General features: G+C 32.1%; 2 protein-coding genes across 8 annotated transcripts; one reads left to right on the top strand and one right to left on the bottom strand.

The window, feature by feature from the left end:
* Positions 1-372: 372 nt before the first annotated feature.
* LOC108747324 lies at positions 373-4,595 on the top strand. Of its 2 annotated transcripts, none has more exons than XM_018484717.1 (6): positions 373-853; positions 1,369-3,170; positions 3,437-3,662; positions 3,748-3,921; positions 4,047-4,252; positions 4,337-4,595. In XM_018484717.1, the coding sequence occupies exons 2-6, from the start codon at positions 1,396-1,398 to the stop codon at positions 4,458-4,460; spliced, it is 2,505 nt and encodes an 834-aa protein (XP_018340219.1). In that variant the 5' UTR covers positions 373-853; positions 1,369-1,395; the 3' UTR covers positions 4,461-4,595. The 2 variants fall into 2 exon arrangements, with proteins under 2 accessions (XP_018340219.1, XP_018340220.1); XM_018484718.1 differs by having other exon boundaries at positions 373-861.
* Positions 4,596-5,319: 724 nt separating this feature from the next.
* LOC108747330 (probable ATP-dependent RNA helicase DDX43) lies at positions 5,320-10,297 on the bottom strand. 6 transcript variants are annotated; one of them, XM_018484729.1, is made up of 12 exons: positions 10,207-10,297; positions 9,666-10,118; positions 8,692-9,038; positions 8,354-8,581; positions 8,062-8,280; positions 7,857-7,983; positions 6,972-7,137; positions 6,656-6,898; positions 6,219-6,366; positions 5,887-6,128; positions 5,660-5,822; positions 5,320-5,582 (listed from the first exon to the last, which is right to left on the bottom strand). In XM_018484729.1, exons 3-12 carry the CDS (start codon positions 8,998-9,000, stop codon positions 5,460-5,462), a joined length of 1,968 nt encoding a protein of 655 aa, XP_018340231.1. In that variant the 5' UTR covers positions 9,001-9,038; positions 9,666-10,118; positions 10,207-10,297; the 3' UTR covers positions 5,320-5,459. The 6 variants fall into 6 exon arrangements, with proteins under 6 accessions (XP_018340231.1, XP_018340232.1, XP_018340230.1 ...); XM_018484730.1 differs by having other exon boundaries at positions 9,666-10,107; XM_018484728.1 differs by lacking the exon at positions 10,207-10,297 and having other exon boundaries at positions 9,666-9,882; positions 9,976-10,174.
* Between the last annotated feature and the right edge of the window lie 1,219 nt (positions 10,298-11,516).

Here is an 11,516-nt window from a genome sequence, read left to right as displayed (position 1 = left end):
CTGGAAGTAATTAAAGAACGCTGACATTATCGACAATTGATATAAATTTGCTATTATTAACATAAATATTTGGTTCATACATTAAATTCATGATTTTTTATTACATAAATGTTCCATAAATAAATATGTATACTTGTAAACCTACAATTTCTATATATTGCAGAAAAATTACGATTTTTTCTCTGCAGTTATCATCTCTGTTGATAATCGAACTTTGATGACAGCATTGAAATCACAATTTTAAAGAAAAATAAAGTATTATTGAGTTCTAAATACATAAATACGTCCACTAAACTAATAAATCATAAAGTTAGTACAATATTTTCAGTTTTTAACTTTTAATTATTTCAATATTCACAAGGACGCCAACTCCCGTAAGAATGTCGGTCTTTAATAGTATCTCGTCGGTGGTACTGTATTATCAGTTTCTTACTCTTAATTATTTTTACAATCACACGGACTTTTATTTTAAACTTTTCACGAGAAAAAGCTAGGATGGCCGATCTCAAGTTTATGCCACGACTATCCATACAAAAGTTTAGCGCGAAAATCGAAACGCATGCGCAAACAATGCACTGCGCAGCTCAACTCTGCGCAATCGTTTGTTACAAAAGTTTTATCAGAAATGATCAGAAATGAGATATTCGTACATTGCATTCAATTTTCTGGGCTGTTTTCCCGCGCATTTGTTGACGCATCCTGAACGTAAACTTATATAAGAAATACGCTGATTTCGGATATTTTTGAAGAATATTAGTGCACATTATTCGCACGCCGAAAGTCGTATTGTTATCAGTCATCGAGGATCTTCGACGTGTAGAAATTGCTTTGCCGAATTCACCGGTTTATTTAGGTTAATTTGTACGAAAAATACTTTTTCCAATTTCTTCTTAAACATTTGTGCGATTAACTGTCACAACAAATTCGATCATTTGCATTAAGTACTTTAAATTTATATTAAAAACGAAGTTTATATTAAGATCCGTCATACATGAAATTAGTGAAGCTATATGTAAAAGCATATTAACGTTTTAAACAATTATGTATAATAAAAGATAGTGCTTCTATAATAATTATAGAAACACTAATAAAAAACTGAAAAATCATTGTGTATACTAAGGATTAAATGTACACTAATCCAATGTAATGCAAATGACTGAATTTATCAATGTTTGTTAATCTTATTCTCAGAAACTTGATAAATATATGTCAAAAATTTTAACGTGAATTCTCTTTAATTTTTCCATTATCTGTATATATTTTCAGCTTATCAATAATTGTGATTTTAATTTTTTGCTATCAGAGTCAATTTAATTTAGATTTACTTGAGAAATCTTAATTATTCTGATCTTAAAATATTTATTTCAGATTGAAATTTTAGAGAGTTATTAGACAATGGATAGCAGTCCAGGAAAGTTACTTTGTACTCCGCGACGAGCCCAGAAATGTCTCTTTGCACCATCCAGTGATAAATCTGCTAAAAAGAGCGTTTCTCAAGATACAGAGCATATAAGAAATGACAAGTTCTCAGAAGATGAATCAGATTTGGGACCCATGTCACCTTTGGCTCTCACTGATCGAAGTCCAAGTATCAGCGATCAGAGTTCCTCAGGCAGAGAATTTGTGTCTCCACTCGCAACACCTGAAAAGTCAATCGTCTTCAATACGTCTGTGTCCTGGGATCGTTTAAGATTCAACACGGAGGAACGCATGTCACCCTTTAAGTCACTCAAAAAAGTCACCAGAGAGGCTAGAAATTCACCAAGATGTAAAATGGTTTCTGCTAGCCGCTTTCAGAGATCGTTGCCATCCAGTCCAAGGGAACTGATGGGTCAGTTGACACCACAACGCTCGAAGACAAACACAGAACAAATGATCGGAATAGTACCAGAGACACCCCAGCGAAGCTTCGCCACAGAGATACAGAATCAAAGTATCACAGAAACACCTCGAAAGGGCAGAACCCCCGAGAGCAAGCAAACAACGCCGTTGAGTTCTGTAAGCAAAACAGTTCCGTTGCCAAAGCTGCACAGACGAAAGTCTTTCAGCACGATTGAAACGAGCGTGGGTTTCTCGCCTGAACAGAAGGAGAACACATTAAAGAGGCGTGCGCGCGAGCAGTCGGGGGCAAAACCAACGAAACTGTTTAAGGGAGACGACGGCTTCGTGCCTAGAGCGAGAGCATCGTTGTTTCAGGAGAGGAAACACGAATACAGTAGCCTAAAGGATTTCTCATTAAGTACAAAAACATTTTACAGTGGCAACGTGAAGTCCGAGCGGCCTTTCAGTAATTACAAGAGCAGCGACATTAAAAAGAGACGAAGTTTACCTTCACAAAACAGCAGTAGACGTTCATTGACAAAGAAGCGGAGATTTGGTAAGATAAACGCTGGTGTGGGCCATGGGATCAAAAAGCCGAAGCCTAAGGTGAATACAGAGACATTGAAGAATGAGGAACAACATATTACGCAGAATCTCACAGCTTCAAGCAAGAGTCCACCTGTGGAAGAAACTCAATCGATGGAAGCAAACATGATTGCAGAAAGGGCCCCCCCGTCGCCAATGATCGACGAGAATAAGCGATTTTTTAAAACCAACAGGACGATCAGATCAAATCAGGCAGCTACGATAACGGTGAATGATAAGATTAAGTTGAAGGTCACGGATGGTAAAATTGAATTGAAAGAGAATCAGAAACGCGTTTCATTGAATGCACATAAGCAAAAGCTGAAAACTGTGAACGTCTCTCTGGATGTCACCGATCTAATCGTTGACGAACCGGAAGTTGAAGCTACATTGCATCAAGAAAAAGTTAATGATCTCCTGAGAATTCTAGAGGATGACTGGGCGAACGATGAGTACGATACGATGACATCATTGACCCATATAGCGAACGCATTTTCTCCATTACAATCGACGACAATGTTGTCGAAAGACACGATTATGTCTCCAGCTACCGAGCTTAGCAACATGACTTCGACGATGAACATTACGGATGCTGCTCCTTTGAATAACTTTGGAAATCTTTCACTTGATAACGCTAATAATAGTAATAATAATAATAATAATAATAATAAAAAGGAAAAAGAAAAAGAAATCGAAGAGAACACCGAAAAAAGATATTTTCCGTTATTTACCAAAGGATATTCTGTACCTGACAATATTTTTGAGTACGTTTGTGAGTTATAAATCTCGAATCTTACATTTATCCGTAAGATTTTGACTTCCACAAAATTATATCTTTTTGCTTTTCTATTATATTAATTTTATATTATTTTGTTATATATTAATTTCTTAATATTTTAATCCCGTTTATATAATTTATATTTTTTGTACACGATTGTCTTTTTGAAAAAATATTTTAAGTCGTGCAAAGATAATTTTAAAAATTCTTTAAATCTGTTTTAACAAGATATATGTTTTAACTTTGTTTTAGAGAGACAGGTAATGCCAAGACTACAAAAGCAACAAAAAGAAATATGCAATGGCAGATATCTGCAAAAGGAGGTGGTGCAGAAGATCAGTATCAGCTAGACGCTGGTCAAAAACGTTTTGGCGCCACTCAGTGTCCAGAATGTAATGTTGTGTACCAAATGGGCGATGCTGAAGATGAAAATGCTCACTTGAATTATCACAATAGCGTACGAACTTTAAAATTCCATGTAGGTTACATTTGTGCCTGTAAAGTGAATACTATATTTTACTACAGATACTATATTTAAATATTTTTTTTTACACATATTTCAGGGTTGGAAGAACGAACGTGTTATATTGGAGGATCCTTTTACCTCCAGTAGAATAATCTTGATCGAGCCACATGATCCCAAGCAACATTGGAAGAAAGTATTGGAAATTTTGGACGTTGTAGATAGAGATTTGGGACTGGCAGACATGAATATTTCGAATTATCAGAATAAAAAGGCAAGTATATGCTATCTTATTCTCATTATTTTTACCACATAAACATTTATATTTTACAAACACATTATTTTTATCACATACCATCGAATTTAATATAGAAATTGATAAAAATGCATTTTTTGCAGATTTTCTTGTATATATGTGAGAAAAACGTTCTCGGAGTATTGGTGGCAGAACACATCAAAACGGCGTTTCGTATGATTCCTGAACTAATTGAACTTAACTGTTGCACCGCAGAGAGTACACCTACGAAATGTGGCATAAACGTCGTCTGGACTGCGATGAGTCATCGCAAACGGGGTATAGCCACTAAACTCGTCGATACTTTGAGGTAAATTGCACGTTAATACATATATGTCGACTTTCTTCGAAGAAGTCTTGCATTGTTCAAAATATCTCCTCGTTTATATTTCAGAGCCAAATTCTTCTATGGTTACGTGATGTCGTTGGATGACATAGCGTTCTCAATACCGACTCCGAGTGGTAAAATCTTCGCTGAGAAATACACGAGAACGAAAAACTTCAAAGTTTACAACTGAATTCACTATATGCTTAAGCTCCAACATTCGTTTTTTCTAAATGGTTGCGTCTTTTGAATTCTTAGCGAAATAGCTACTTAATACATTATACATCTTATTTTATCATATTTTATCTTGATAGTTATGTATTTTTGTGAAACCTTTACTTAGATGTTGATATGAATGAAACAGAGGTATCTTGAATTTTATGAATCAATTTGAATGAACTTGTTTTTTTTTTATTTAAAGTGTTGCTGTATTTTACTATAATTTCAAATCTAACGCAATACTTTTTTTTATAATAAAAGATTTGATATATCAGAAGATATAAAATCGATTGGATAATATGTATGTAGAATTACTTTTAAAAAAAGTTACAGTAAAATTATTATGTTCTCATAACACATTTTTAGTGATGCCATCTCTGATAAAATATTCTTGCTACTCATTTGCGTATTTTTTAACATATGAATAATATATTTATTTATGTTATATATCTGAAATAATGTGTTGTGGATTAAAAAATAAATATGAATTGACTGATTGTAAGTAAAAAAATATTTTCATTAACTTCGAATATCATAAACATAAACAATCTTTTGAACAAATATAAAATATGGTGTATAGAGAGAGAACTTAGATGAGAAACAAAAGATATGCTAATTAGCATATTTAATAATAATACTTTGTAGTACAAAATTATATTTCGCAATTAATAACTAAAAAAGTATAATTAAATGTCGCTGATTTACAGTGCATCGCTATTCTAATTGTTGCAAGCATTTTTTAAATATTAATATTTCAATGAGACATTCGAGTTATAATAGATATTGATCATGTATAATTAATTTTGACAATCAACAAAAAAATAAAGAAAAAGAATACTGTTTTGTTTTATGAAATTAGTCTTTTCAAAGTTGTATGGACTAAAAATAGTATCACAATGTGTATGTGTTAAATCTGGTATTGATTATACTAAACACAATGTAACCTAAGTCTTAGCATCATTAATTAATCATTTTACATCCTACGATAGCCGCGTCTACCGCCTCTGTTGCCTCTTCCGTATGGATCTTCTTGTTCTTTTTTCTTTTTCCATGCATCATATCTTTCAGCCATTTTATATACTTCCTCAGGTACTTCCTGAAATAAAGAGTACAAATTGGTGGACTCTACACAAAATTGACAAGAATTAAAATATTCCTTGTATATCTATTAACCTGATTAGCCTCTTCAAGAATATCAATGAGTGCTTTAGCATGGTGCCAATCCTGTCTTGTCATAAAAGTGATACTTTCACCTGTTCGACCTGCGCGTCCAGTACGACCGACTCGGTGAACGTATTCCTCTATATCCCGTGGGAAGTCATAATTCAGTACGTGTCTAAAATGAGAACAAAAACATATTGATGTCATATCTTGAATAATATAATGTATGTAAAACTTACGTAATATCTTCAATATCGATTCCTCGACTAGCCACGTCGGTTGCGAGAAGGATCTGAACGGCTCCAGTCTTCAGATCTTCTAATGCTTGTTCTCTATCTGATTGATCTCTATCGCCATGAATACTCTGACAATCGATATTCGTTAAAGCCAGATCACTAGAGACATCGTCCACTTTTGATTTCTTACCGAAAAATACTATGACTTTATCTTGAGGACCCATTTCTTGGAAAAACTGATGCATCTACAATACATTAACGATAATAATAAACTAATATAACATCTTAAAAATAATTTGTATCAATTTAGTATAAACATATGTGACATCACTAACCATATCTATTTTCTCGTCTTCATTAATCATGTAAATCCTCTGTGTTACAGAATGAACAGCTGCTAAGTCAAGTGATCCAACAAATACTTGAATCGGATTTTTCATGTATGACTGGGCTAAGCGTCTTACACCCTGGGGCCACGTAGCGCTGAAAAAGATAAGTATCATTATTAGATAATATTTATTAATTATAATATAATATTGATATTATACATGAATTTTTAGACTATATATTTTGAATTATTCTAGAGAGAGGTAATACAAATTATTTATTTAAAGATGTAAAATATCTAATAAATTTTATAAATAGAAATAAAAAATATATATATTCTAAAAGGACAAAAAATTATGATTAAATTTTTTTCTCTTTTCCTTAAACGAATCCCATTTTTAAAAGTGGTAAGAATTTTTTTAAAATATGACATATATATATATACCTTGTCATGATAGTTTGTCTATTTGGTCGTACACCTAGAAGAGTCTTACGAATTTGAGGTTCGAAACCCATGTCCAACATACGATCTGCTTCATCGAGTATAAGATACGTCACAGCCGACACATCCAATATATTTGCTTGAACCAAATCGTTTAATCTTCCGGGAGTTGCAATTACAATTTGCACACCTTTTGTCACAGTGTCTATTTGTGCTTTGCGATTTCCACCACCGTATACACACACCCTTAAATAATTTACAATTAAAAGATATTATGAAGTTAAAAGATATAAGTACATATTATTCGGAATAAACTTACGCTTTAATGCCGTGATAAGAATATTTTCCTACTTCCTTTTCGATCTGCAATGCCAATTCTCTTGTTGGAGCCATAACAAGAACATTTGGCCCAGAACGTTCGTCGCGTGGAGTTACTTGCCCATCGATGTGGATCAAAGCAGGCAGTAAAAAAGCAAGAGTTTTTCCTGAAATCATAATTATCCTCTTACACTTAGGCGCATATAATAGATCGCAAAATAAAAACAATCGATTCTAGGTTTCTCGAAGTAATATATATCTCTTCATAATATGTAAAACATATTTTTCTATTTCTTGTAAAGTATTATAAACCAAGTATTTTATTCTATATATACAGAAATCAAATCAATTCATTTAATATTTATATTGAAACAATTAATTGTTTTAATAAATATTCGAATAAATTGATTTGATTTTTAATTGTGGATGCAAAATCTATATAATGTTTCATCAAAAACTTCGAGGATGTTACAAATTTGGGTACTAATTGGCGAAGATGCTGATCAATGCTGGCAGACAAAGACGTTAAGCTTAGTCTCTTAATTACCAGGTGGAGCTATTTTTAGCTCTTTATAAAACGCGAAAAATCGCGTAAATCTAATAAGCGTAGGTGGGATTGAATTCAGATCTACAGATCGCACCGAGCGGCAAGCCATTTGACGTTTCGAATAATTCTAATTTAATTTAGGGGATTATTAGCATTTTCGGATTGATTGTGTGTTGAAAGTTCGGTTATCGGCGTGCAATCATATTTGAAATAAATTGATTTAATAAAGAATATATATATTACTATTCGAAACATCTAATTTTGATCGTGATGTTCTCTATCATATTTGATGTATTCATATGCCTATCGTTTCTCAAGTCTTAATAAAAACAATCGAACCTGTTCCAGTTTGCGCTATACCAATGAGATCCTGACCACTCAGTAGAATAGGCCACGCCTGACATTGTATAGGACTTGGTTTTTCAAAGTTTTGTTTTCGTATTTCCTTAAGGATATCTGGAAACGCCTGCAATATAAATGAAGTAACATATCAGTATTTGCGTTAAAATAATAAATGAATTTATAAATTCAATTGCTTTATTACATGGAAAGCTTGTTCAAAAGTTTGCACAGGATTTGGTATTTTCATGTTTTCATCAGAACCTCCTGTGTTCTCAAAAACATGTCTAACTTCTATGTTATTGTTAGTTTTCCTGAAATGAGTTACCACTGACTGTGGCATATTAGCAATGGCTGGATCTTCTTTGTAAAAATTTTTTATAATAGGAGGTAAAGCCGCCCATTTTTGCCTCTGACGCTCCTCCTATAAAAACAATTGTTATACTTGTGTACTCACTTATATTATAATTTATCTTTTATTGTCGTGTGAAACATACATATTCTTCATTAGCCTTGTTCCAATCAAAATTAGCCCAATCAATTTCTTCCTTTTCCTCAGGCTGAGATATTTTTTGCGCAGATTCATTTTCGTGTGTATTATTTCTTTCAGTTCCACCTCTTTCAATTAATAACTCCTCTATTAAACTTTTAGCTCGTTGTTGTGCATTATCTGTACCAGTTAATGTCACAGCACTCTGTCCATTTTCATTATGTTGTTTGTCGATCTATGTAAAGATAAAGAAAATCAGTTATATATATTAAATATAGGATTGAATATAATGGATTAAATTGTACAATGCATATTTTATTACATTGTTTTAGATATTTTATTTACATTAATTCTAGCACCACTATCTTCTTGTAGAGCTTTAATTTTGCTGCCACCCCTCCCGATGAGTCTTCCAATGTTATTGCTATCAATATACATAACCAATCCATTTGTACTATTTGACTTTTCATCACTCTTTCTATATGAATCATTATTGTAACTTTGTTTATTCGAGTCATTGTTATCCCCAAATGATCTGTTAGAGCGTCTATAAAATTGACTTCCTCGTTCCCTTCTATTTCCTCTCCTATGATCATAACCTCGATCATATCTTCTTGATGATGTTTTATTATCACTTTCCCAATTGTCATCCATTGTCAAAAATAATAGAAATTTTTCTATTTAAAATTAACCTGAAATATATCCCATATGATTGAAATAAAGCTTTTCTTTCTCATATGTATAAAGTATTCAAAAAGTAGAAGCATAAATAGTATATTGTGTTGTATTGATAAACTGTAGATAAATTATTCCAAAATTAAGATTTTCTTATTACAATCATACTAAATGCAACATTATGCTTAATGCAGTATATACCTAAATAAATTTTTTTATATGCTATCCTTCCTATTAGATAATAGAGATAAGAAATGAATTAAACGTAGAAATAATTCGATTTATAAGTATTTTACATTTATATGTATTTATAATAATTGCTCAAGATTCATAGACCATCATTAGGTCTGTTCTTTTGACTGAACTAAAGTTCAAAAGTTCAGCCAAAAAGAACAAGGCCTATTAATTCATAAATTAAAATGAATTTGACTCCCTACATTTATTCAATCCGATTCAATCTAAAAGTTTGTTTTTTATTCCTACATTCTCTGAACTGATGTACAGGATGTAATAAATTGAAATAAAATGTATATTTATTTCATTCCAACTTATTACATCATATGTATCCATTTAAAGAATGTAGAAATATAAAACCTCATATTATAATACAAAGTGTATGAAAATTGATTTATTTTATACACTACCAGAAAAAAGCGTTTTACGATTCAATATCGTTGCAGGAAGGAAATGGATGCCTTGATATGTTCGATAAGCTTCAGAAACTTTTGAAGCTTTCTTAAATCGTCTACTACCAATGTTCCATGTAACTCACCAGTACTTTGTGGTTAGATTTCTGATACGTGAGTATCGTGTTACAACGTTACAGGATTTGCTGAGACAGCGCTACACTAATCTCACATGCTGCGACACGAGCAAATATACAAAAAAAAGGAGAGAATAAACAAACAATCCCAGACGATGGGACACGTTCTTCGTGTATGATGCCTAACTTACTCGTGTTGTTCAATCACTTTGGATCAGTTCGATTATCGTTGAATAGTCGAAAATACAAGGAAAATCGATGCCTCTTGAGGTTGCCGGTATCCGTTTCAACATATGCAGCACTGCGCTATGATCTCGAACGAGCTGAACGAGAACTATAATATATTCGAATTCCGACCACTTGTAGATATCCACCATCAAGCCATCAACTATCTTACATCGAAGAAACTACAACAAACTCACATGATCGACGCTCATAATTTCTTCCGGTAACGTTGGGGAGCGTAGGGATGATCCAAAGATCTTGAAATAATCCACAACACTCAATTAACTTACAAAATAGAATCTGTATGAAAATCATAATTATATAATCGTAAATAGACAGCAGGAACGATACAGTTAGAAATGTTATTAATCTCGATTTATTTGACGTTTTATTCTTTTCTATTTATTAGATAAGATAAAGAGTGAATTAAATCGAGATTAAAGTTAATTTATATTGATAGAAATGAGCATTATTTATTATTGTTGTCTTCTAATAGTTTCAACGGGAATGTGCAATATCTATCTTCATATAAGCAGGCTTTTCGCAAAAAAATGTGGCACTTTCAGTCGATCAAATGTCTTTGCAATCGATCGACGATACAGATCAATTAACGCCGTTCGATCGAGTTTACTCGCTCAATCCTTTCGCAGGATGCGGGAAGATACACTTTTCATTTGATTAACTGTTTCGCCACGTTCCGCGAAGTTTCGCGGTAAAACACATTCGTTAGTATTCCCGTTGATGCACGTCGTGCTGCGGCTTGAAGTTAGGCGCGCTTTAATTCTGCCTCTGATGTCTCCTTCGTTCTAAATATTAATTAATTTTTTTATATGAATCTTGCTTACGTTCTCAGATAAGTAACTCGGATATAATAATGTGACTTTTCCTTGCACTGATCGTTTACAAATTTACTTCTGACTCTTTTGATTAACTGTACGATAATTTAATTTTCGATTCTTTGTAAATAACAGCAATTTACGATGATTGTTGTTTTATTGTAATTACAAAATATGTAAAATTGTAACATTGAGAACTTTCATACAATTTGCTTGTTATCTTATTTTCATAATCTATTAATTATAATATATTTGAATTCTTTGTTTTTGCCATTAAGCGTAATAATAAAAAGTCTGTTTAAATTTGAAATATATTATATATTTTAATGCATTTGGATATTTTAATATGTTTTATAGTATGTTTGCATTTTCAGTTTCTTTTTAAATGTACTTTACAAAAATTATATATCTACATATAAATAGAATTTTATTTTTAAAAATATTAAATGAAATATATAGAAACGCTTATTATAAACACAAATTTGGGTCTTACAATTAGTAATAATTTATAAGTGAATATGCAAATATAATTATATCAGATCTTAATAGACTGTGTGCCGATTCGGTTTGTCCATATATTGATTATTGCAATTAATATTATGTCTCGGTAGTGTCGAAATAGGAAGATTTGATTAAAAATAACTTTCGTCTTTTATTTTAAGTTTTGATAT

The sequence above is a fragment of the Trachymyrmex septentrionalis genome, unplaced genomic scaffold (genome assembly GCF_001594115.1).
Source record: "Trachymyrmex septentrionalis isolate Tsep2-gDNA-1 unplaced genomic scaffold, Tsep1.0 scaffold2, whole genome shotgun sequence".
NCBI classification, from domain to species: Eukaryota; Metazoa; Arthropoda; class Insecta; order Hymenoptera; family Formicidae; genus Trachymyrmex; species Trachymyrmex septentrionalis.
This window is presented reverse-complemented; position numbering and strand designations above follow the sequence as displayed.

Coding starts and splice junctions, on each gene's coding strand:
- LOC108747324 (XM_018484717.1), top strand. CDS start 1,396: ATGGATAGCAGTCCAGGAAAGTTACTTTGTACTCCGCGACGAGCCCAG. Junction 3,922..4,046: donor CGAATTATCAGAATAAAAAG/GCAAGTATATGC, acceptor CATTTTTTGCAG/ATTTTCTTGTATATATGTGA. Junction 4,253..4,336: donor AAACTCGTCGATACTTTGAG/GTAAATTGCACG, acceptor TTTATATTTCAG/AGCCAAATTCTTCTATGGTT.
- LOC108747330 (XM_018484729.1), bottom strand. CDS start 9,000: ATGGATGACAATTGGGAAAGTGATAATAAAACATCATCAAGAAGATAT. Junction 6,367..6,655: donor AGACAAACTATCATGACAAG/GTATATATATAT, acceptor TATCTTTTTCAG/CGCTACGTGGCCCCAGGGTG. Junction 5,823..5,886: donor ATCGATATTGAAGATATTAC/GTAAGTTTTACA, acceptor TTCTCATTTTAG/ACACGTACTGAATTATGACT.